General features: G+C 36.2%; 1 protein-coding gene across 3 annotated transcripts; it reads right to left on the bottom strand.

The window, feature by feature from the left end:
• Positions 1–22,325, bottom strand: cdhr5b (cadherin-related family member 5b). Of its 3 annotated transcripts, none has more exons than XR_012400180.1 (15): positions 22,125–22,324; positions 21,284–21,465; positions 20,752–20,814; positions 20,551–20,640; positions 20,349–20,438; positions 16,836–16,937; positions 16,533–16,715; positions 16,277–16,367; positions 16,091–16,188; positions 12,434–12,643; positions 12,215–12,328; positions 10,891–10,957; positions 5,394–5,569; positions 2,237–2,773; positions 1–2,013 (listed from the first exon to the last, which is right to left on the bottom strand). XR_012400180.1 is itself a non-coding variant. In XM_017354261.4 (15 exons), the coding sequence occupies exons 1-15, from the start codon at positions 22,204–22,206 to the stop codon at positions 2,300–2,302; spliced, it is 2,169 nt and encodes a 722-aa protein (XP_017209750.2). In that variant the 5' UTR covers positions 22,207–22,325; the 3' UTR covers positions 980–2,299. The 3 variants fall into 3 exon arrangements, 2 of the variants coding, with proteins under 2 accessions (XP_021326278.1, XP_017209750.2); XM_017354261.4 differs by adding an exon at positions 8,754–8,900 and having other exon boundaries at positions 980–2,773; positions 22,125–22,325; XM_021470603.3 differs by having other exon boundaries at positions 1–2,773; positions 22,125–22,304.
• Positions 22,326–24,092: the final 1,767 nt, after the last annotated feature.

The following is a 24,092-nucleotide window of genomic DNA, read 5'->3' as shown; positions in this document are numbered from 1 at the left end:
TCAAAGTGTTTCTGTTTTTATCAAGTGTGATTATAAATAATAGAATTAATACATTTTTACTATTATAAGCTGGTTATATTGACACACTGCCACCACACAACTGTGTTTAAACCCCTTATGAAAAAGATTTACAAAATAAACAAAATATGTTTTGTAAGTGAGGGTTGATCTGTTTCATCAAGTTTGTTTGCGGTGCTGATGATTATATAATAGCATCTAATGATCAAACAATACAGCATTCAGAGGCAGATCACCCGTGACTGTTCTCAGGTTAATTATTAAAGCTTATCGAAAGTTGTTATAAAAGAATTTATGATTATTGTCCATGAGTTATGAGTTAAGAGAAAGGTCAGCAGTCCACCGCAACGTCACAAACAAATAAACAAACACTGTTTATGGCACAGGGTTGTCATAGTGACTGTACTGCCATACTGTATATAGCCAGATTTATAATCAGACCTGGAGTGACTTCAGTGGTAAAATGTGGCTAATATACGGTCAACTATAAGGAAACATTGATCGAAACCATTTGCTATCTGATTTTGTTGTGCCAGGAATGTAAAATTGAAATGATTTTTTTTCAGAGGTTTTAAAGTACATACATTTCTAGAAAGAACTGATATCAAACCATTTATACCGTTTTGAAGTACGATAATTTCTTCAACGAACTAATATTAAACAACTTACATTGCTAAAAATGTTACTTTTTTTTTTTAAGTAATAAAAGCACAAAAATACTTCTCAGAATTGCAAAAAAAATTTTTTCCAAACGTTTCACAAATTTACATTTACATTTAGTCATTTAGCAGACGCTTTTATCCAAAGCGACTTACAAATGAGGACAACGAAGCAATTTACACAACTCTAAGAGCAACAATGGATAAGTGCTGTAGGCAAGTTTCAGGTATGTAAAGTGTAAGAAGCAAAACAATAGTATTTTTTACTATTATTATTTTTTTAATTAAATTTTTTTTTTTTTGTAATACAGATAGCGGTGGAGCCAGAGAGGCAATTGCAGATTAGGAAGGAAAGTGGAGACTAAATAGTTGCGTTTTTAGTCGTTTCTTGAAGACAGCGAGTGACTCTGCCGTTCTGATGCAGTTAGGGAGTTCATTCCACCAACTGGGCAGATTGAATGCGAGAGTTCGGGAAAGTGTTTTCTTCCCTCTTTGGGATGGAACCACGAGGCGACGTTCATTCACAGAACACAAGTTTCTGGAGGGCACATAAATCTGCAGAAGTGAGAGCAGATAAGAAGGAGCAAAGCCAGAAGTCGCTTTGTAAGCAAACATCAGAGCTTTAAATTTGTTGCGAGCAGCAACTGGCAGCCAGTGCAAACGGATGAGCAGCGGAGTGACATGTGCTCTTTTAGGTTTATTAAAGACCACTCATGCTGCTGCGTTCTGAAGCAAAATATATTTATACAGTATCTTGCACTTGACTTTTCTTTTCTCAGAAAACCGACCATGAGTTTATATATCTCACACTCATACCTGCCAACATTTGTCTCTGAAATTCTGGAAGACTGGGGGGAGGGGATGGTTTGTTTGAGAACCATGGGGAGGGTGCTGATGTTTGTGATGTAAGTAACTGTACTGTGGGCTGGGTTTCGGGCCGCAATAGTGATCGGATACTACACCAAAGTTGGCGAATATTTACATTTTCCTGTAGCGTTTTATGAGACAATCCATGTGGTTTGTGAAAGTGCTATAGAAATAAAGTGAGTTGAGTTGAGATTAAACAAGATGACTGGACATTAAAAAAAGGGAGCGATTGCTCCATATATAACATTTTTGTACAGAGAGGTCATGTTTTGATTCTCGATTAGTCTCAGCCAATCATGTGATGCGTTTTTGAAGGTCAGAGTTCACCAAGCCTGAATTTTGCAATGCAGCGACATGCGAAACTTGTCGCATTAGCTTGCATTTCCGGTCTGTCACATTCGCATGCGTATGAATTCAAGTCTATGGGGCAAAAAGTGCAGTGTGACCGCGACTTTTCCCAACCCTGTTCCTGAAGGCACACCACAAACAATCCACATTTGCAACCTCTTCCCAATCAAACACATCTGAATCAAGTCATCAAAACATTAGAAGAGACTCCGAAACCTGAAACGAATGTATCAGATAAAGGAGACATCCAAAATATGTACTGTTGGTGTGCCTCCAGGAACAGGGTTGGGAAACACTGCCATTGTATATACAGTACATAGGGTCAGTTTTAATTTCATGTTGACTAAAACTGTAAATATACCTCATATTTACACACATAACAACACCAAAAAAGCAAACCATCAGCTCTACATTGACGTCAGTCTATCGTCATCCTCCAAATCCATGTCAGTCCTCAGGTCATCCTCATCATCCTCCTCGCTGTCATCATCTTCATCATCCTCATGGTCTCCATCCGCTTCTCCGGTGTCAGGAATGATGACCACTTCCTCTTTGGTGTCGGGGTCGATGTCTTCCCTGAACCACACTGACTTGTAGCCCTCGTCGGTGCGCCGCTCTTTGGTCAATATCGGTTTGACCTCCTTCTCTCCGTCGGTGTTTTCTGAATCCGCCAGGCTGCTGGAGTCGGCGGGAGGTTTGCTGTTAGTCTGGAGGAAAGCGCTGCGGGTTATTTTCTCCTGCGATGTGCCACTTTGCTCCGGCTCCAGTTTATTCTCCAGGTCTGCGGCGAATCTGGAGTTATCAGGAGTATCGCCATCATTCTGGAAGCTCTCGTTGATGTACTGCATGCCTTCCTTTGGGCCTCCCGAGCCTCCACCGAGCTGTGGGAAAAAAAGGAGAAATGCTTTTAAAAATGTTCTCTAGATCAGTGTTTCTCAACCACGTTCCTGGAGGACCACCAGAACTGCATGTTTTGGATGTCTCCTTTGTCACACCCTTTACAGGTCTTTCAGTCTCTGCTAATGAGCGGATGATCAGAATCAGGTGTGTTTGGTGAAGGAGACCAGGAAAATGTGCAGTGATGGTGGTCCTCCAGGAGTGTGGTTGAGAAACACTGCCCTAGATCCGTAGCTGTGCCTTCCATTTAATAGGTGCACTCTCCTTCCTTTTAACTGAGTTATTTATTAGTGATTTAATTTATTTGTTTATTAACTATTATTATCTTATACTGTTTAACTGCACATATTTACTTTCAACATTGACAGCGTATCTCAACATTTGATTGTGGTTGTTAAAAGGCTGCATTCAGTAGGTTTTCAGTACGTTTTCTGTACACTTTTTTAAATCTTGTTTGCATTTTTCTCTTTCCCTTACTATTATTTTCCCCCTTTCCTTTTTTAAATAATTTTTTCTTCCCTATTTTTAACAAAACAACAACAATGATAATGATATGTAACAATTAGTATGTTTTTTCTGCGATAAAAAAATTTGAACATGAAAGATTACACAAATTAATTTGTGCGCAAAATCGGAATATCGCATAAAATGTTTCCAGAATTTCCATCCAATGAGTCAAAGAGAACAAAATCATCACTTCCTGATAAACTGCTGCCAAATATAAAAAATAAAAAATGGAGTTGAAGCCACTGCGGGCCTTAATCTTGTATAATAAATTATTAAAAAACACCTCAGAAGACGAAATGCAATGAACGTGCTGTGGATTTTGGAGGCGTTAGATGCTTTTTGGGGGTGCAGACAGATGCTTAGGACTGTTCTGGAGATAATAATAATAATAATAATAATAATAATAATAATATAATAATTATAAAACTGAACCACTATGATGATGGACTTTAGCTGAGGAATTTTAGAACGGAGCAAAACAACATTTCAGATGTTTTACACGGTGCTCGCTCTGCTGGTTTGTCCATTAATGTGTCCCATTGGACACAATTTTATCATCACATGATCTGTTAAAACAAAATCACAAGACTTTTTTGATACACAAGCTGACATTTATGCTGTTATGTGTTTTTCCAACATAGTTTATGGACAGTTTTTCTTATTGGGCAAAAAATGTGTCCTACTCAGTTGTGTATCCATTTATTTATACGCATCTAGGCATTTCCATTGTGCATTTTGTATGCGATCTTCCAAAATGTGCATAAAAATAGGTAGTTGAAAACACAGCTAGTGAAAATCCCTTTTTAAATCAATAATTATCTCCAACCCATAAAACAAACAAAAACGCACAGCTGAAAATAATTTAAATAAATAATTTACGTTTAACAATTGCAATAACTTCATGAAGGCTAAAACAATAACACTGACATTGATTGGCAGATTTGAAATGAAGATTTACTTCATACAGTACCAAATTATCAACGAACATTTACTTTAAAACGTAATCAGCGTGTGCAATGTTTTTATTTTCATGTCATATTTGGACGGGTGCACAAAGGCTCAGTATTATTTCACAATCATCAAAACCAACAAACTCTACAGACACATGAATGAACAAAATAATTCCACATTCACAGTATAAATATGTACAAATATAGTTAAACGCAACACATTAAAGTCCACATGAACCAGACGCTGCAACATTTTTTTTTCATATTGTGATGCAGTTCCTAGAGAAACAGAATATTAAATGAGAAAACAGTGGGCGTGGCTTGATTTATCTACTGCGAGCTGATTGGATGTAGTAAAGCTAGAGGTCCTGTGCCGATCCTTCCCCTTTCTCTGTTCACAATGCTTTCCTGTCTTTCCTCCACTGTCCTATCTAATAAAGGTGATAACCCCTTAAAAAATAATTCTTCTTCTTCTTCTTTGGCCTTACGTCTGCCTGAGGTATTGGGCGTGGCTAACATACTTAACCACCAACAGAAATGGTGAGGAGGAGGAGGAGTCTGTTAGGTTGTACTAACTCTCCCCAAACCCTTTTCCTGATTTTTCCAAAAGAAATGCCTACTCTACTACATCCAATCAGCTCGCAGTAGATAAATCAAGCCACGCCCACTGTTTTCTCATTTAGTATTCTGTTTCTCTAGGAACTGCATTTCAAATCTGCCAATCAATGTCAGTGTTATTGATTTAGCCTTCGTGCAGTTATTGCAATTGTTAAACGTAAATAATTTATTAGTCCCGTATGGTTGCGGGGTCGGCTCTTTGGAACAAGTCCTCTATTTAGACTTGTTGTCCGTATGATTACGACTTTTTTTTTTTACACATTCCGGTCGTCTGGGCCTGTCACCCTCATACAGTACGGACAATTTAGCCTACCCAATTCATCTGTACCGCATGTCTTTGGACTGTGGGGGAAACCTGAGCACCCGGAGGAAACCCACGCAAACACAGGGAGAACATGCAAACTCTACACAGAAACGCCAACTGAGCCGAGGATCGAACCAGCGACCTTCTTGCTTTGAGGCGACCCCCCACCCCCCCCTAAAAAAATAAATATAAAGCTATATTGCCTTTTTCTGTGTTTGAACTCACCGTGCTACGGAAAATGCTGGCCTCCGAAAGCTTCTTCCAGGCTGCGTTATGTCCCTTAATGCGGTGTGCCAGCAATCCAATGCAAACCAAGCAGATGACCACAAACACAGCCAAAGTGGCTCCAACAGCCGCCATATCCCCTGAAGTAAAATCACCTGCTTTACCCAGCTGTCCACCTGGAGGAGAGAAACACCAAACATCAATTCAATTCAGTTTACTGATGAAGAGCAGTGATTCCCAACCCTGTTCCTGAAGGCACACCAACATTTAACCTCTTCCTGTTCAAACACACCTCAGTCAACTCATCAGGACATGAGAAGAGACTCCAAAACCTGAAGTTAATGGATCAGATAAGGGAAGACATCCAAAATATGTACTGTTGGTGAGCCTTCAGGAACAGGGTTGGGAAACACCGGTATAGTGTTTCCATCTGGCGGCCACATTGGAGGCACAGAACGTAAACAATTCCATTGAAGTGAATGAAACTGGCATATTTTGCTAATTATTTCTGATGAAAATGATCAATTATGTAGTACTACATACAGACAAAAGGTCTAACAAATAAAGTAGAAGAGAGAAAAAACTCTGAAGCTACGTTTTGAGGGCAAAAATCTTAACATTTATGTTTGTTCTCATCATTTCCAGGAAAAGTTGGTGAAATATTAAACTGATATCTTTATTACTACTCATACATATGTTTTATGACCTCCTGAATTACTTTAGTCCAAATTTTTCACACTTTTCTCCTAATAAAGCCCTTCTCTATATCATCTAGCACAGATATATACATTAGATGTCGCCTACCCTGTTGCTGTCTATAGGAATGCGTCAATAGCGCCGCCATCTTGCTACAGGGTAGCGCTCCTTTGAAATGAATGCGGGACCAAGGTACAGAGGAGGACTGTGGCCATCCAGAGCCAGAGATATACGCATATATACACATATATCTATGATCGGGAGTTTTCCTGGATGTTAGTGAGTAATTTTTTAAATTTTATTTAGAAAATTATAGTTTTACATCACTTTTCTTCATTGATGAATCAGTGATCGCACGGGCATTCCTGACAAAAAGCTTGTGCTTGTGTGTACAGAAATGTACTATTCACTCTCCCTGTTAAATTTGATCTAATCCGTGTCCTGAAACACACCTCCTCTCCTGGTTTCACTTCTCATACTGACGGAGGGAGCGATTCGTTTGTGAATGAATCTCCATTATGAACGACTCGTTCACTAGCTGATAATAATACAAGTTTCTGGCAGCGCAGCATCTCGTTGTCATATTTCTTTTGCATTGTTTGCTGATTTTATTCAACAAAACTAGCATAAGCCAAGTGTTTAGTGCGAGTTGGTGATGCTTTGCCTTATGGTGAATGCAGTAAGTGACTATATTATCATCAATAACGTGACCTGTTTAGCACAAAAGTTCAGAACATACAAAAACGAAAAAATTTAATCTTACCTATGAAATGTTCTGCCTTTGTGCTGTGTTTTCTTTGTTTGCTCGTTACGACACCCGTAGACAGTGCTAAAGTCCCGCATCTTCACGTAATAACACTGTCTTGTCTAGTGCGGTTGAAGGACATTTGTCCTGGGAGCACAGTACCAATGTGGCGGCGCTATTGACGCATGCTCAGGGTCCCTATGCGATATCTAGTGTATATATCTATGATCATCTAGCAGCTTCCAAACAATTTTTTCAGTGGTTTTGACAGCATATATATGTAGAACAATGTATTACATGGTACATTTACCATGAAATCCATACTGTTGTTTACATTGGAGTATCACCAATATTGCCGTACATAAGGGTAAGTGATAAAATAATAATAATTACTGTTCCAAAGAATCTTGAGCAAAGGTGTGCGTTATTACTAGGGATGTAACCTATCAGAATTTCACGGTACAGTAATACCTCGGTATGAATGTCACGGTACGGTATTTATTGAATCATTTACAGGAAAAAACAAAACTTATGAAAATACTCCAAAAAAGTGCCAAAAGTGTCAATGACATACAAATTAGCCATCTATCTGTAAGCTTTGAAACAGGAACTTCAATTTTAATAACAAAAAGTGATTAAACCATGTAAAAAAATAAAGTTTCATTTTATTATTGTTGAAAATCATCACATTCAACATTTAATCACTCACTCACTTAGATAGAGATGGGTTTAAAGGAAAATTATCATATAAATATAATCTGGTAAAAGCTGGTATCTCTGGGCATTTACAATGTCCCCTGCAACAGAAAAAAAGCCTCTCATTTGGGACTGAGGTTTCTGGTACAAGAGAGATATGACTTGGCCCAGGTTGACAGCAGTGGGTAACGTTGTGCATTGTCTTTCCCCCACTTGAGAGGGCAAACCATGAGTGAGATAGAGGTCTCATGTCTGCATCAATCTGAACAGTGTGCTGTGTTTCTGCAGTCCCCATGACTGATTATTAGTCGTGTTCCCCAACTTGCCGGCTCGTGCACACATAGGGCTCAACCTGTGCAGTGCACATTCCCTTTTTAGTCTTGGATAGAAAGTTCCCTTCCAAAATGATCAAAAGTGCCCCCGCGACGCGACACACCCTCCGTCCCGCCCTTCAGTAGGCGCGCGACAACACCGCTCTTGAGTATGCGCGCTCAACCCCCCCCTCCCCGCTTTACAGTACGCGCGCGACAACACAGCTGATCAGAACGCGCGCAACAACACCGCTATTCAGTACGCGCGCGACAACACAGCTGATCAGAACGCGCGCGACAACACAGCTGATCAGAACGCGCGCGACAACACAGCTGATCAGAACGCGCGCGACAACACCGCTACTCAGTACGCGTGCGGCGACAACACCCGCTTTAGGGTTTTTCAGCTCTTGTTCATCCCCGCTTCTAGCAGCACACTCCATTTCCGCATTACTGGATCTGTAGCGACAACAGACCGCAAGGGATGATGGCCAAGCCTGGGCTGATGGGAATTGTAGTTTCCGCTACCTCCCGTTCGCTTCATTCGCCTGAGCAAATTTTCTCAGAAGACCTATAGTTTTACAGAGTCATGCGACTACGGTAATATCGATAAAAATTAATATTGCGGTATGACGGTATTTACAATACCGTTACATCCCTAGTTATTACATTACAATCAAGAGAGGAAAAAAGTGCCTATTTAATTTGTTTTTACAAATATTAACATACACCATTATCCAAAAGTGATTTTAAGCATAAAATATGTGACCTTGATTCTGTAATTAAAGACAATGCTCTATATTCTTGATTAAATCCTTTAATTTGTCTATAATAGCAAGCAATTTCAAACCAAGCATATGACAGAGCAGACCAGCAGATTTAGCATAGCTAGATAGCGTAGCATAAGTGTACCTGTGTTAGGATGCGCAGTTGTGTAAGTACCAGGATGCGTGGTTGTGTGAGTACTTGGGTGCGAGGTGTCGGTGATGTCTGTGAGCTGTGTGCTATCTGTGTTATCTGTCGTCGTGATAGTTGTAACTGGAGTGGTAGTGGGAACCCCTGGAGAAGAAAAGGGTCACCAGTCAGAGCTTTGCTATTTGCTGAATCAACTGAAATTCACATTTGGAACCAAATTAATTGGTTTGTCTATTACAGTCATAAATCTTTTTATTTGGACGCCGTTTTTGCCAGAGTACAAATGAATACAGTAATTGTGTGCTTTTTTCCCAATTTATAAATTTTTTCACTCTTTCACTCTCAAAAAAGGCAAAATTTTAAGATTAAAGGTGCAATTATATTTTCTCATTATTGTTATTCCTTGGGGGGAAAAAACTATTGCAAGAAGTTTAGGATTCCACTACATAAATGTAGAATTCCAGAGGAAAACATTTGAAAATGCTAAAATGTGAACTCGTCAATCCAGTAGGAAAATTAGAATACTAAATTGTAAACCAACAATTTACAGTGAAAGGTGGAATTCTCACTATAAAGTTAAGTTTCATAGATGTAATCTCCGAATTTCTGAATAAAAAGTTAGACTTACAACATGTCAACGCCTAGTAAAAAGTGAGAATTCCAAAGAGGAAATTTTTGAATTCATAGATTCAATCTCAGAATTTCAGTGGGAAAGTTCCAATAAATTCTGAGATATTAGTTCAAAATTCCTGGTGAAAGTTGAGAATTCCAAGATTTTGATTCTCAATTTTAGTGGAAAGTGAGTATTATAAATATGTTAACTCAGAATCCCAGTGGAAAAGTAAAATTACCTGGATGTTAACTCAGAATTCCTGAAGAAAAGTAAGAATTCCAAAATGTAAACTCTCAGTTTCAGTGGGAAGGTGAGAATTCAGGGATGCTAACTCAGAATTCCAGTGGGAAAGCTAGAATTCCAAGATGTTAGTTCAGAATTCCTGGTCAAAAGTGAGATTTATGAAGTGTACTATAAACTAAGAATTCCAGTGGAAAAGTTAAAATTCCTAGATGTTAACTTAGAATTCCAGTGGAAAATTTTGAATTCACAGATGTAATCTCAGAAATTCAGAGGGAAATTTTGAATTCCGAGATGTAAGTTCTGAATTCTTGGTGAAAGTTGCTAATTCCGAGAATTCGGAATTTCAGATAAAAAATTAGAAAATTAATAGATGTTAACTCAAAACTTTATGTGAAAAGTTAGAACTCTAAAATTTTAGCAAAGAATTCCTTGTAAAAAGTGAGAATTCCAATATGTACTGTAAACTGTAAATTAAGATTTCCAGTGGAAAATATTTCGGAATTTCAGTGGAAAAGTTAGAACTCCTAGATGTAATTTCAGAACTGCTGGTGAAAAGTGAGAATTCTATGATGTAAACTCTCAATTTCAGTAGAAAAGTGAGAATTTAAAGATGTTAACTCAGAATTCCAGTGGCAAAGCTAGAATTCCTAGAAGTTAGTTCAAAATTCCTGATCAAAAGTAAGATTTATGAAGCGTACTGTAAACTAAGAATTCCAGTTTAAGGATAAAATCCCTAGATGTTAACTGGAAAAAAATGTAATTCACAGACGTAATCTCAGCATTTCAGAGGGAAATTTAGAATTCCAAGATGTTAGTTGAGAATTCCTCGTAAAAGTTGACAATTTCTAGATTTAAACTCTCAATTCCAGTGGAAAAGTAAGAACTTTTTCAGGGAAAAATGAAAGAACTGCAAGGTGTCAGAACAGATTTCTAAGCAAAAAAAAAAGTAAAATTGCAAATTGTAAGCTTCTAATTCCATTAAAGAAATTTAGATTTACAAGATGCAAACTCTAATTCCAGAGACAAATGTCAATTTTGGGAAAAAGTCACAATTACCTTTTTTAACTTATTTATTTATCAATTTTACTGTGGCAAAAAAAGCTTCCACGACTGAAAAGACAGCAGGCTGAGCAAAAGCCTAGCAAAGGACACTAACACATGCATTAAAAAGTGATCAAATTGTTACTGCTAAAAGCCAGTGTGTACAAAAGCGCCATGATTATCCCACACCCTGTTAGTGCCTAGGGATGACTGATAGCAGCGTTAGTCTAGTCTTACCTGGCGTTATTTCAACCACAAGTGAAGCGGTGCTTGATTCATCATTCTCTGTGTCGATCACCCTCATCTGAATCAAATTCAATAAATCCAAATCACACACTAAAACAATTACCAAATTCACAAAGTACTGTATGAAATATTCAGAGCTGGGTGGTAACAGATTATACATTGGAAGTCAAAATTATTATTACGAAATTCTTAGAAAATTAATTTCTAGTAGTTGATTTCTTTTATCTTTGCCATGATGACAGTACATAATTTTTGACTAGATATTGTTCAAGATACTAGTATTCAGCTTTAAGTGGTTTTGTCACGGTCACCAGCGATCCAGCCTGTGCAGATCGCTGGTATTTACACGGGTCGCTTACGGTCTACAAATCCACCATCTCATGGACTACATATTATTAAGTCATGCACTTCACACTCAACCGGTTCCTGATCATGACTGATTACATACACACAGCTGGAGGATCGTTACAAACCGATTACATGGACTTTAAATACAGCGCGCACACACACTTCCTTGCACACACACAGTCTTGTCCACTGTTTATGTGACACTACAACGTCTTTTCCTTTTTTGGCTTTGCCGTCCATGGATCCGCACCCCTGTTGTCAGTGTCACCATTGTTACAGAAGACTTGGCCAGAAAGTGTGTGTGTGCGGTGTATTTAAAGTCCATGTAATCAGTTTGTAACGATCCTCCAGCTGCGTGTATGTAATCAGTCATGATCAGGAACAGGTTGTGTGTGTGTGTGGGGTGCATGACTAAATATGTAGTCCATGAAAGGGTGGATTTGTAGTCCGTAAGCCATCCGTGTAAATACCAGGTTTGTTCTGTAGACAATTGAAAACAAATATTGCTTAAGGGGGCTAATAATATTGACCTTAAAATAGTTTTAAAAAATTAAAAACTGCTTTTATTCTAGCCAAAATAAAAGAAATAAGATTTCATCCAGTAGAAAAAATATTATCGGAAATACTGCAAAAAATCCTAAATCTGTTAAACATCATTTGGGATATATATATATATATATATATATATATATATATATATATATATATATATATATATATATATATATATATATATATATATATATAATAATTTCAAAAATCAAAGAAGGGTGAATCATTCTGACTTCAACTGTATGTGACATCAAATAAGAGCACAAAAGTAATCTAAATGTAATCCAAGTAGTCAGATTACATTACCATAAACATGTAATCTAAGAGAACATATAACTGACTAAAAAACTTTATTATGTAATTGGTAATCAGTAACTGATTACATTTTATAAGTGATAAGTCATTCAGTCCTTACTTCTAAATTGACAGTGCCAGGCGTAACTGCCTTCGCCATGAGAATGAAACCTTCTGGAGTAATGTAGAAGTCAGTACCGTCTACAATCTCAAATCTGAGATTGGGATTATATCCCTACAAGAAAACAAAAAACATAAATATTTCTGCAAAGACAGCAAAAATGAATGAAATTTGACGCAGTTATGTTCTTTGTTTATGTCTAACATCCACATTTCTTACATTAGAAAAGTCTTCATCTGTGGCCTGGACTCGGAGGGCTCTGTTGGACGTTTTGCCCTCCAGAACCAGACTGTCCACACCTGCGTCCTCTGAAATGAAGCCTTCATAGCTTTCCTTGGTGAATTTCGGAGGGAATTCGCTGGCCGTCAGCGCCACTTTCAGGATGACTGTAGTGGTGGCAAACTGATCAGGGTTCAGCTTCTGAAATGCCTAATGAGAAACACACAAAATTTGGCCTGAAAAGCAAATACTATATTAAAATAACAATTAAATAAGGCTAAAATAGAGTTTTCCTAGTTATTCCTTAGTAGATACCATTCTTGTGATTATTAAAAGAGAACAAAAAAAAAACACTTGCTATGAAGAAACTATGATCAGTGTTGGGGTAACATTACAAGTAAAGCGAGTTACATAATAATATAACTTTTCAAAGAGTAAAGTTACGCAATGCTTAAAAAAATTAAGTAATAATATTTGACTTACTTTTTAAAAAAATTTAATGTGAGTTACTTTTCAGTTTAATTAATTAGCTTTAAAAAAAAAAAAATTTCAGAGTTTTAAATGAATGTCTTGTTTCAAGAGTTCGCACTTAGATATTGCTTGATAATATTAGCAGCTTTGGCATGCTGTCCCGGGAGAGAACCCTGAGCTCGGTTGATAAGCATGTGAGGGGAGTACAAGATCAGGTAGTTCTCGAGAGCTCGCCCTGGTAATGGAGGAAAGGGGGAGATAGGGTGGATGGGGGGATTCTTCAAAATGAAGATAAGGGAGTAATACTAGATGGGTTATTTATTTTGAGTTTGGATTAATCTGATTGGCTTACTAATGATTACGGATGAGAGACCAGCAGCGATAAATAATAATAATAATAATAATAATAAATAATAATAATAATAATAATAAATAATAATAATAATAGAAATAATAATAATAATAATAATAATAATAAAATAATAATAATAATAAAAATAATAATAATAATAATAATAATACATTTTATTTATATTGTGCTTTTCTCAGACTCAAAGCGCTAACAAGAGCATTAAAACACAGTAGAACATGAAATACACAAAAAAGTAAGAATGATAATAATGATAAAAATACATATTAAAAGAAAGCCTCATAAGTTATAAGCAATAATAAAAATATGAGTTTTAAGAAGTTTCTTTAAAAAGTCAGGGCGTTCCTGATGTTTGTGGGGAGATCATTCCACAATTTAGGTGCGCGATAAGAGAATGCCCTGCCTCCCATGGTGCTAAGTTTGCAACGAGGCTGAAACAAGGTGAGCCCCGAAGCGGAACGTAGATTACGCAAGTCATATTACGCAATCATATCATGTGCTCCTCTCGAAATTAGTTTGTGAATCTTCACTTACAAAGACACAAAAGTATTGTAGAAAGTATCTCTTGCAGCATCTAAATTACAGATGTTTTAGTATTTGGTAAACAATAAACTGAAATTGGATGCATCACTCAACACAAATCCTGACAAAAAAACAACAGTGCTCATAAACACATTAACAAGCAGATTATATCAAAATGAACAAATGAGACAAATCCAATTGAATTACTACTAATTCACCAACATGTAAATTGCCATTAGATTGTGTTGCATGAAGTTTTTTGCATGAAGATTTTAGTTTGACAGTAAATATTGGTTTGATTTCTCAACAACCCCAGTGTATCATGGGATTTTGTGTCTTTTTAGTAAGATTATTGCTGGTTGGTATTTTTCACCATTATATAGCCAAGACATTTCTTAAAAATACCCCCACAAATAATTTGAAGTACTCATTTTACTCTAATCTTTCACTAAATGATGGTTAAAGGGGAGCTATTATGTAAAAATCACTTTTATAAGAGGTTTAAACACAGTTGTGTGGCAGCAGTGTTTGAATATAACCAGCCTCTAGTGATAAACAATTATTAATTCAAATTTTTGTAATCACTTTGATTGACATTCTCCCCTTGTACGTGTCATCAGAGGGGGAAAGCACCGCCCACTAGTGACTATCTCTCCCTCATTAGCATAAACAGCCCTGAGTGAGACTATTATAGGATAATAGTCACCTTAGGCTGCCCTCTTCTGAGAAACTTCTATGCCATGTTTATGCATAGGCATTTGTAGCTCCGCCCTCTTTTGAAAAGAGCACAATCCCATTTGAATTTAAAGCGACAGCCACCAAAATGCCATAATTAGGATCAAAGTCTTAAAGGGGCAGTTTCAAAAAAGTTATAAAATATTATTTGTGTGGTTATTTGAGTTGAAACTACACATATACAGTACACTCTAGGGACATCAGAGACTTAGGGCCCTATCATACACCCGGCGCAGTGTGGCGCAAGGCGTGGCGCAATAGTCTTTTGGTAGTTTCAGCTTGGCGCAAGAGTGGTTTTGAGGCGTTGCGCTACGCTGTTTAAATAGCAAATGCATTAGCGCTCATTTGTGCGCCCATAGGCGTTCTGGTCTAAAAAGGAAGGCGTTCTGAGGCGGACCGCTGGCGCGTTGCTATTTTGAGAATCTATAATAGATTTTTCATTAGACCAAAACTAACCCGGTCTAAACTCCGGCGCAGAGTTGTGCCTCGCTTACACACTGCTTAATACACACAAGAGAGCAATAGGCAAATATCTTTACATATGAAAAAATTTTAATATTAAGGATATATATAGGATATAATAAGAATAGATATAGAATATAAATATAAAGGATTAAAATATTACAAAACATATTATTTTCTAGCCTACATAAATATCAAAAATCACTGCTTTTATGTCTTCTTCATCTCGGGAGGCTTTTTCAGTTCATTCATAACAATTTGCTTTTGTATAATGCTATTATTATTAGCAGTATTATTTATTATATCCATATTTATATTTGTTTTATTAAAAACAAGCTTGGATTTGCCCACCTGTCAGGTTTTAGACCATATGGGGCACAGCATGTGTTTTAGGATACAACTCAGTATTTTGACCACACTTGGTTATTATTATTCATTTATTCGTTTGCTGGAAATTAGAACTGAATTTAGAAATAGTTTTGAAACGAATATTTGCGCTTAACAAACAAAAGTATTTATTTATAGACTAATTGATGTCTGTGCGTAAAGGTTTCCCTATCCAAGAGCGAAAGTGAAAGTGATCTATTATCTCTCATTCTCACACAGTAGATGCTCTGTTTAACAGTTTTCTGGTAAAAAAAACTGTCAACTGTTAACTGTTAACTGTTTGCTTGTGAAATGCTCATTTTTTCCACTTAGACTTACTTTGCGTTCTGTAAATAGCGAATGCGCTCTTGGCGCGACGAAGCTGACTCTTAAAGGTAATGGGAGATGAGACTCTAATTGGTTTATTCTTAAAACACACCTATAACTCATTAAGAAAATAAACTCAACCCTTTTAGCCCATGCACCGAAGCGCAAGGCAGATTTCCCATCCTTAAATTAGCAAAAACGAGTTCTGACACGCCCTGAAAGCGTTTTCGCCCTGCGTTTTGTACTTTGCGCATGGACCGTCAAAATAGAGCCCTTATTTTTACGTCTTGTAAAAAGGGGCATCATAAGTCCTTTTTAAAGGATCCTAATGCAACCATCAATGCCAATATAGTGAATAAATATAGTGATTGTCAAATGAAGAAAATGCAGTATTTTTTTCTTACCATAACTGTAAGAACAAACGGTCCGACCACGTCTACTGGTTTCAGCATTGTGATATTCCCAGTGTCCGTGTTGATATTAAATATCCCGTCTTCATTTCCTGCACACACACAATTCACTATTTAAAACTTCTCGATTCTTCTCAAAGTGACCATAAAGAAAATAACAACCCACAAGGATTACTTCACCTCCCATAAAGGTGTAACCAATGAGCTCCTTAATGCCTGCGTCACCGTCAATGCCGTAAACTGGACCGGGCATCAGTTTTAAAGGATCTGTCTGTGACAAACCAAGGTGATCTGTTTAACATGCAACAAATTCACAATGCACCAACAAGCTGTAACTTTTGTTGGGTTTTGCTGTTTTCAAGCATTCCTTCATCCATTACCCAGCTTTATGAGCTTTGGTGTTTGTGGAGTTCAAATTGGTCTTAATAAAACTCACTTCTTGCTCTTTTAAAGTGACAACTCCATTATAGCCAGAATTTATGCAGACTGTGCTTGTTTCAAAGATGTATTCTGTACAGGGCTGGAACCATGGCGGACGATTGTCAATGTCTATGATGTTGACGACAACGGTGGCTGTGGCAGTGTGGGAAACTTCAGCTGAAGATCCGATCTGTGTGTCCTGAAATGCCATCAAATAAATGTTTGTTTTTGTAGAAGCAACAACAAAACAGTGAGTAAATTTTCATTTTCGGGTGAACTATCCTTTTAAATGTACTGTATATAGATCAGAGAAACTCACCTGTGCATATAGAGTCATCGTGACTTGTTTAACTTTGTCATAATCCAGAAGTTTTTTCACCAGAATGTTGGGATTAAAACTGGTCTCCACGTCAAACTCTCCCTGAGAGAGGACAAGAAGAGATTTGGAACAGTTAGGAATTTAGTTTTAGAATTCAAAGGCCGAATTTCTGAAATTCCAAAAAGTTGCAACATTTTACACATTAACTGCGTCCAAAATCGCATATTACTTGTGAAGGTACTTCATTTGAATTTAAACTTTTATTACTTATGATTATTAGATAACTACATTCTATATGAGGAACGCCCAAACTTTTTTGTATGAAGAGCCAAAAACCAAATATTATTGAGAGCCATAGGCTGAAGATAAATATATATATATATATATATATATATATATATATATATATATATATATATATATATATATATATGTTACGACTGGAGTTTATTTATTTATTTATTTATTTATTTATTTATTTATTTATTTATTTATTATTGCGGCTAGTACGCTGTCTTTTTCTTTTGTCCCGCCTTCTTGTTGTTTTTCTGTTGTCTCATAGGCTCCCATACCGGCGTGATTCCCTGTTCTGATTGGCTGCTGGTCTCAAAAGCATGTATAAAAAGGAGCTTCCGGCAGGGATCGTTGAGCTCATTTCTGTGTGTTCGGTGTTTGGAGTGTAGCTCCTGGGTTTCCCTCACCCCTCCGGCCGGCTACCAACAATCAACACTGTTCTGATGACCATCATTCGTTAAAATATTTTTGAGAGTTTGAGCGTGTAGGGGTGACCTGCCTATTTGTTTGATTACTTTTGACTTCATGTTTAGGGAGGTAGGTAAGCTTTTTTGTATTTAGGTAATAGGTAATTTAGGTAATTTAGTGGATTTATTTTATAGATTCTTTTGTTTGTTATTTTGGCCTATGGTCACCCTGACGAAATGCTCATTTATATTAACCACATTTTTCTATAATAAATCTATTCATATATACTCTCAACTGAGTGTGTGAGTTTGGTTGTCGACCGAAGGGAATCTTTTTGCGTTAAGTTTTGTTTAGTTTGGGAAATCCACCACCCCAACACATTTGTGTTTTTTTTTCTTCATTTATTATGCCCTTTTTGTTTCCCCTAGACTTGGGGCGTAATATGATTTCAATGCTGAATATACTAGAAAAGCAGAATCTGCCTTTGCCTTGCTTCGCTCACCAAAGTGTCTGCATTGTCCTTTATCTGTCGGGTGACAGTATGTACATTTTTTAACTAAATTACAGCATTTAAATTGACACATTGAAATTTTCAGTTTGCTTTTTTGTAGGTTAACATTAAAACAAACAAACAAAAGGTTACATTCAATTTAAAATGACAATCTATAGACCATTCCCAGCATTGTCCCTCTCTTCTCAGATGGGATGGTGGGCCAAATCTAAAATTAACACGGGCCAACGTGTTACACCCTAGTTTGGGCATATTTGTTCTATATAGTATAAATGTTAGCAGTATGAACTGAATTCATCTGCCATCTTGTCATTATCACATGACCTACAGTCCTCAGTTGCGCCACTTGACTTCCATTCAAAAATTCTCTCCTTTCACTGCAAAAAAAAAAAAAAAAATGCTTTTCGTACTTAGAATTTTTGTCTTGTTTCTAGTCCAAATATTGAACAATTTTTTAATCAAGAATAATTTTTTAGACGAGCAAAAAATATTGTCTTTTTTTAAGGAATAATACGTCAAAATTAGGTTTCTCCTTAAATAAAACAAGCTAAATAATCTGCCAATGGTGGAAGCAAAATAGTCTAATGTCAAAACAAAAAATACGATTATTTTGCTTACCCCATTGGCTGATGTGGAAAAACTAACTTAATTTTGACATATTATTTCTGAAAACAAGACAACATTTCTTGCGTATATAGAAAATGCTTCTTGATTTAAGAATTTTGAGATATTTGGACTAGAAACTTTTTATCTTCTGTAGGTTATGCATAAAATATGGTAATTCTAATATTTTTCTTAAATTTTAGGAAATGTTTTCTGTCGTTTCAGTTAATTTATAAATTTACATTGTATAATGTACTTAGATGTCATTATTTCTCTCCTTTTTATTTAAAACTTACAAAAATAATAATAATATGTGAAGCACTTTCAAGTTTATAAACACTTTTCAAGTGATAGCGAGTAGTAAAAATTGCCAGTCCAATTGTAGGTAAAGCACAACGACAACTGAATGAAATTAATATTATGAGAATTAAACAGAAAACACTTATTATTTCTTATTATTATGTCATTATTGAAGATTGTTCCCATCCCTTAAATATAAACTTTCAGCTTTTGCATTTAAAAAGACGTTTTAGGCAACCTCAAGTAAAGACAAATGTGTATCAAATGTCCTTTGTGATGACACTTAAATTGTAAATACTGGGTTTTAAGCATGCACAGAGTTTAATTGAGATTTTAATGTGGTTTATGTGATCATATTGAATGTATTTATGTTGCCTGTTTTCTGTGAAGCGTGTAATGTGAATACTGAGGTGGTTGTGAAGCCAAAGATAAAGTTCCACTTGTGGACAATAAAGAAAGTAAAGTAATATATGTCTCACAACAGACATACACTATAATAAAAATAACTAAAATAAATAAATCACACTAATATGAATTACCAAATAAAGGCCCAACATACAAAACTGGGCTATAAAACACCTAATGTAAGTATAACTAAAGCAGCAACGTATAGGAACACTCCACTTGTTTTTAAACTCGCCTCATTTTATAAATACTAAAGCGCAGTTGACAGTTAGCCAATCTCCAGGTCTGCTGGGGGCACTTTTAGTTTAGCTTAATAATTCATTGATGTGGACCAGACCATTAACATCCTGCTTTAAGACAATGTCTGCGTCCGAAACCGCCCACTACTCAGTAGGTCCTGCATTTGAATTGAAACGTACTACTCGGCCGTTAGAAAAGTGCGTTCTATACAGTATGAATGTGAAAAGCATGAGTGTAATCCGAACACACAGCCACTATTTTGACATAGTCACGTGACGTTCCTGCGTAATTTGTGTCACTTTACTCCCATTCATGAATTCGCTTGCAGGGCATTATGGGATATCGCAGCATGCATGGGACGCGCACTCCAGAATCTCGCCGGAAGTAGTAAGTCATCCTGGTACTTCTCGCATACTGATTTTCGAATTCTATGAATTCGGACATACTACTCGTCTCACATACTAATTTTAGCATACTGTATAGTATGGAAGTATGCGGTTTCGGACGCAGCCAATAACTCAAAGCATTTTTTGTTTGTGTTGGCCACAACAGTAAAGTATCCATAAGGTCATCTTCACAGCTACTGTTCATCAAATACTCTGAATTTGGTCCTACTACTCAGCTTACATACTATATAGAAGGGTAGTATGTAAATTTGGACGCACATATAGTTTCCGATATGCATGGAAATCATTAATTCAAATTTAATTTTGCTGTCCCATTATGAATCCATAATAAGACAGCATTCGTACCTCAGGAGATTCCAGACGATAGTAAAGTCTGTCACTTTCATCAGGATCGGTTGCTGTAATCAGGCCAACGCTGGTATCCACTTTGGTTAGCTACAAAATATCATTAAAGATTATTACATTTCGAAAATGCACATGAACTAAAATCTAAAAATGAACCGAATTTGAGTAATCTGAGTAGTAAAATAAGATCCTGACACCGCACCTCTTTGACCTCCAGTGAGTACCAACTCTCCTTAAACGATGGGGGGTTATCATTTATATCTTCGAGAACGATCCTCAGAAGCAGTGAGGTCTAAAAACACAAATGAAATATTACATCTACATAAGCAAATGTACTAACAGTGGTTAAGTTAGATGTTCGCAATGCACAAAGAAAATTTAATGCTAATAAAAGTTTACTTACAGAGGTAGAACCAGGTTTTGTACACTCAATATTGACCAGATATGGGTTGTCCTTGTCAAATTTCTGTCAAAATAACAAAACAGAAGTGTTTGTTAATGAATTATTCTCAATGGATGTAAACTAATTGGTCTCTTTGAAAGAGGAAGCACTTAATCCAAATCTGACTTTGACTTGAAAGTTGAATTATCAAACCAAAACAGCTCTTGAGTGTTAAATCTTGAAAACAAAATTAGCTTTTGATGCCAATAGAAGGAATTTTCCATTCTTATAAATTTATTGATGCACAAAATGCACAAGTCAGTCAGTTTCTTTACAATTCGAAGCTACAAAAATTGCCAGATTGTCTTTGACAGAGACTTAAAAATAAATGAATCAAGGTATGCTGAATAAAAAAAAAACTATCTCCAAATATATTTTATGCAAACATTTTTAAAAACGTAATCCACTTTCAATCCACTGTAACAAGGGATTGTAAATGAACACAATTTATGAACGCAGCACAACAACAAAACTGTTTATAAGATGTTTTAACCTCATAGTCCATCACGGTTTTAGCTATGAGCTGGTATTCATCATTGATGTCGAAGAGATCTGGTGGGTTTTGACCGGTGATCACAGCCGTCACTCCTTCGGCAGCATTGATTGTTGTGACCAAGGCATCAATAGTGTTGTTTTCCTTAATGAAAATGAACGGCAACGGCACCGAACAAAGATCTGCATCATTTGGAGAAAAATCAGAATTACAATGTTTTCATGAATGACATTGATAAATAAATGTTTAAAATAATAGAGTGACTGTTAGAAAGTATTGGAAACAGACGAAAACACAACAAACGATCTTGGTGAAATTTCTTTCAACATGTAACCATTTTAAAATCATTGAAATGAAGGAATAATTTTCATGATAACGTAATTAAATAGACCTTTCTGAGGTGTTTTTGTACTTCTAATTTACATAAAGTAGACTTTATAAGGTAAAATAAGGCTGAATAAAAGCTCAAATAAGGCTGAAATGTTGCAAATTTATAAATAATTTTATTCCATATGCATCTATGGTAAAGTACAGGAAGATGGACTAGGTTTTCTGTTAAAATAACGTGTTAAAAAGGTCTGATTAAAGCTAGACATTGACAATTCATCATGACAGATTTCCTCAATCAGCCATGTCTTGTCATTTAATTATCAATAGCACACATACAATATGAGTAATACAACTAAAGTCAGTATTTTCAATATTAACTATCTTAAAAAAAATTTTAAATCCTATGATATAAAGTAAAAAGTAAACCTTTTAGCTCCTGAAAAATAGAATTTCTGAACTTTTTGAGCTTACAAATAAGCTCATTTTAAGAAAAACAAAACTAAGTACTTACCTTGCGCTTCACTACATTTGCTGAATGTGAAAATAACCAAGAGAAAGATAAAAACAGCAGCTCCTTTAGGCCTGAGATCCATATTTCCCTATTTAAAAGATTGATCAATAAAGGAATACTGAAGAGGAATCCCTTTGCGCCGACTGAATCAAATTCCCATCAGACATTTGTGAGCTGATGTGCGAAACAGACTTCAATCCTAACCTTTGAGATAGACGCCGGCTTATCTCAGTTTTATAGGCTATAAAGATGAGCACAGGTGGACTTTTGCCTTATACTGTACACATGAACACAGCTGCTTTAAATGTGCGTGTACATCTCATAAACCTTCACAATGAACAATGTGGTTTACAAAATTATATTTTTAAGCTGTATGGCATCAATTATTGTTTCCGATATATTATGCAAGAATAGGCCTAAAAGTTGGACATCCAATGTAACAATGATGAAATCTTGGAAATATTTACATGATGTTGAAGATACAGCTAATTTATTTACTAATTAGCTGGTTTCAATGCTGATCTTGCTGGTCAGGACCAGCACTCAGACCAGCATCAAAACATACCTTACCAGAATGCTGTTTTTCCAGCAGGGATAATAGATCTAATCTAGCAAAACTGCTTTTATTTATGAACGGAATGTGCCAAAAGCAATGGACGGCGTTGTGATAGGGGACTGTCATTTCATATTCTAAATTTAGCAATGGTTTGGTCTGTAAATCAGCTCACACTCTATCCAAAAGTTCCAGTTTTTGCGACTAAACGATGGTTTATGGGGTTCAGGAAGTTCGTAGACTATTATCCTAAATTATTATTTATTGACGTGGCTTTCAGGACGGTTTATGACCGACTCTAGTAGTAGACATGCTAACTGCGCGCGTAAAAATCAAAACAAACAAAAACAAATTCAACATGCGTTAGTTTCGATTAACATTACAGTTTCAGATAACATCAAGCAAAGATATCTTATCAGCCTCTCATGTACCGTAATGGACCTACGTAGTATTGTTTCAACTTATTATAGACGAAAGACACGATAAGAAATGTTATTTCATAATTCAATAATCAAGGCTATATTTAGATATTCTTTCAGATATACGACCACCACAAATTATTATGACAACCCAGCAAAATTTGTAAGCTGACGTAACCTTAATACCTGTCAACATGGGGATGTGAAAATAAGGGATATGCCCACCATAATAAGGGACCCCCCCTCCCTCCTCCCTCCTCCTTTAAAAAAATCCCCAAATTACTAAATATGTTCACTTAGAGCTGTTTCTTTGTAAATAAACAGTTAAATGGTCAGTTATATGTTTTATTATTATTATTATTTACAATAGAAAAAAATAATTATATACATTAGCAGCAAATACATTAGCAAACAGTTCAGCTTATTAAAATTAATAGCTATTATAATGGAATAGAATCAAGCTATCAAATCTCATTAGCCGTTTCTTCACTGTATAACGTACATATTCTGATTAAAGAGCAATGAATGAATCTGATTACATTTAATAAGGTGTCACTTTAAAACTGCACACATCTAACAATATAAAGAAGGCATTCGACTGCTTTCCTAACTTTTCATTTATTATTACATTTAAGACGAAATTGGTTGTGTTTGAAAAAACAAAACAAAACAAAGATCGACATCTTTAGATATTATTATTATTAATTATGTGTATATGCCTGTTTAAACACGCACCCAAAAGCCAGACTTTTGCTCCGCTTCAAATTGCGAGTACAGAATCCGTTTGGGAAACAGCGTCTGTTTATCACTATGGAGCGCGTCAGCTGACAGTCACGCACTGCTATATGACTGTTTTGAGGATTGCATAGGAAGGGAGACGGCACCTGTAATGAAAAGGAAAGGGAATCGCGCCGTTTTATATTTATTTCAAAGTGTTTTCGTGCCTAAACAAAGCGAAAGCACAGAACAGACACACATTTAAGAGCAAGGGGCGAC

Source organism: Danio rerio, chromosome 25 (genome assembly GCF_049306965.1).
Source record: "Danio rerio strain Tuebingen ecotype United States chromosome 25, GRCz12tu, whole genome shotgun sequence".
Lineage (NCBI taxonomy): Eukaryota > Metazoa > Chordata > Actinopteri > Cypriniformes > Danionidae > Danio > Danio rerio.
The sequence above is the reverse complement of the archived record's forward strand: the minus strand, read 5'-3'. Positions and strand labels throughout refer to the sequence as shown.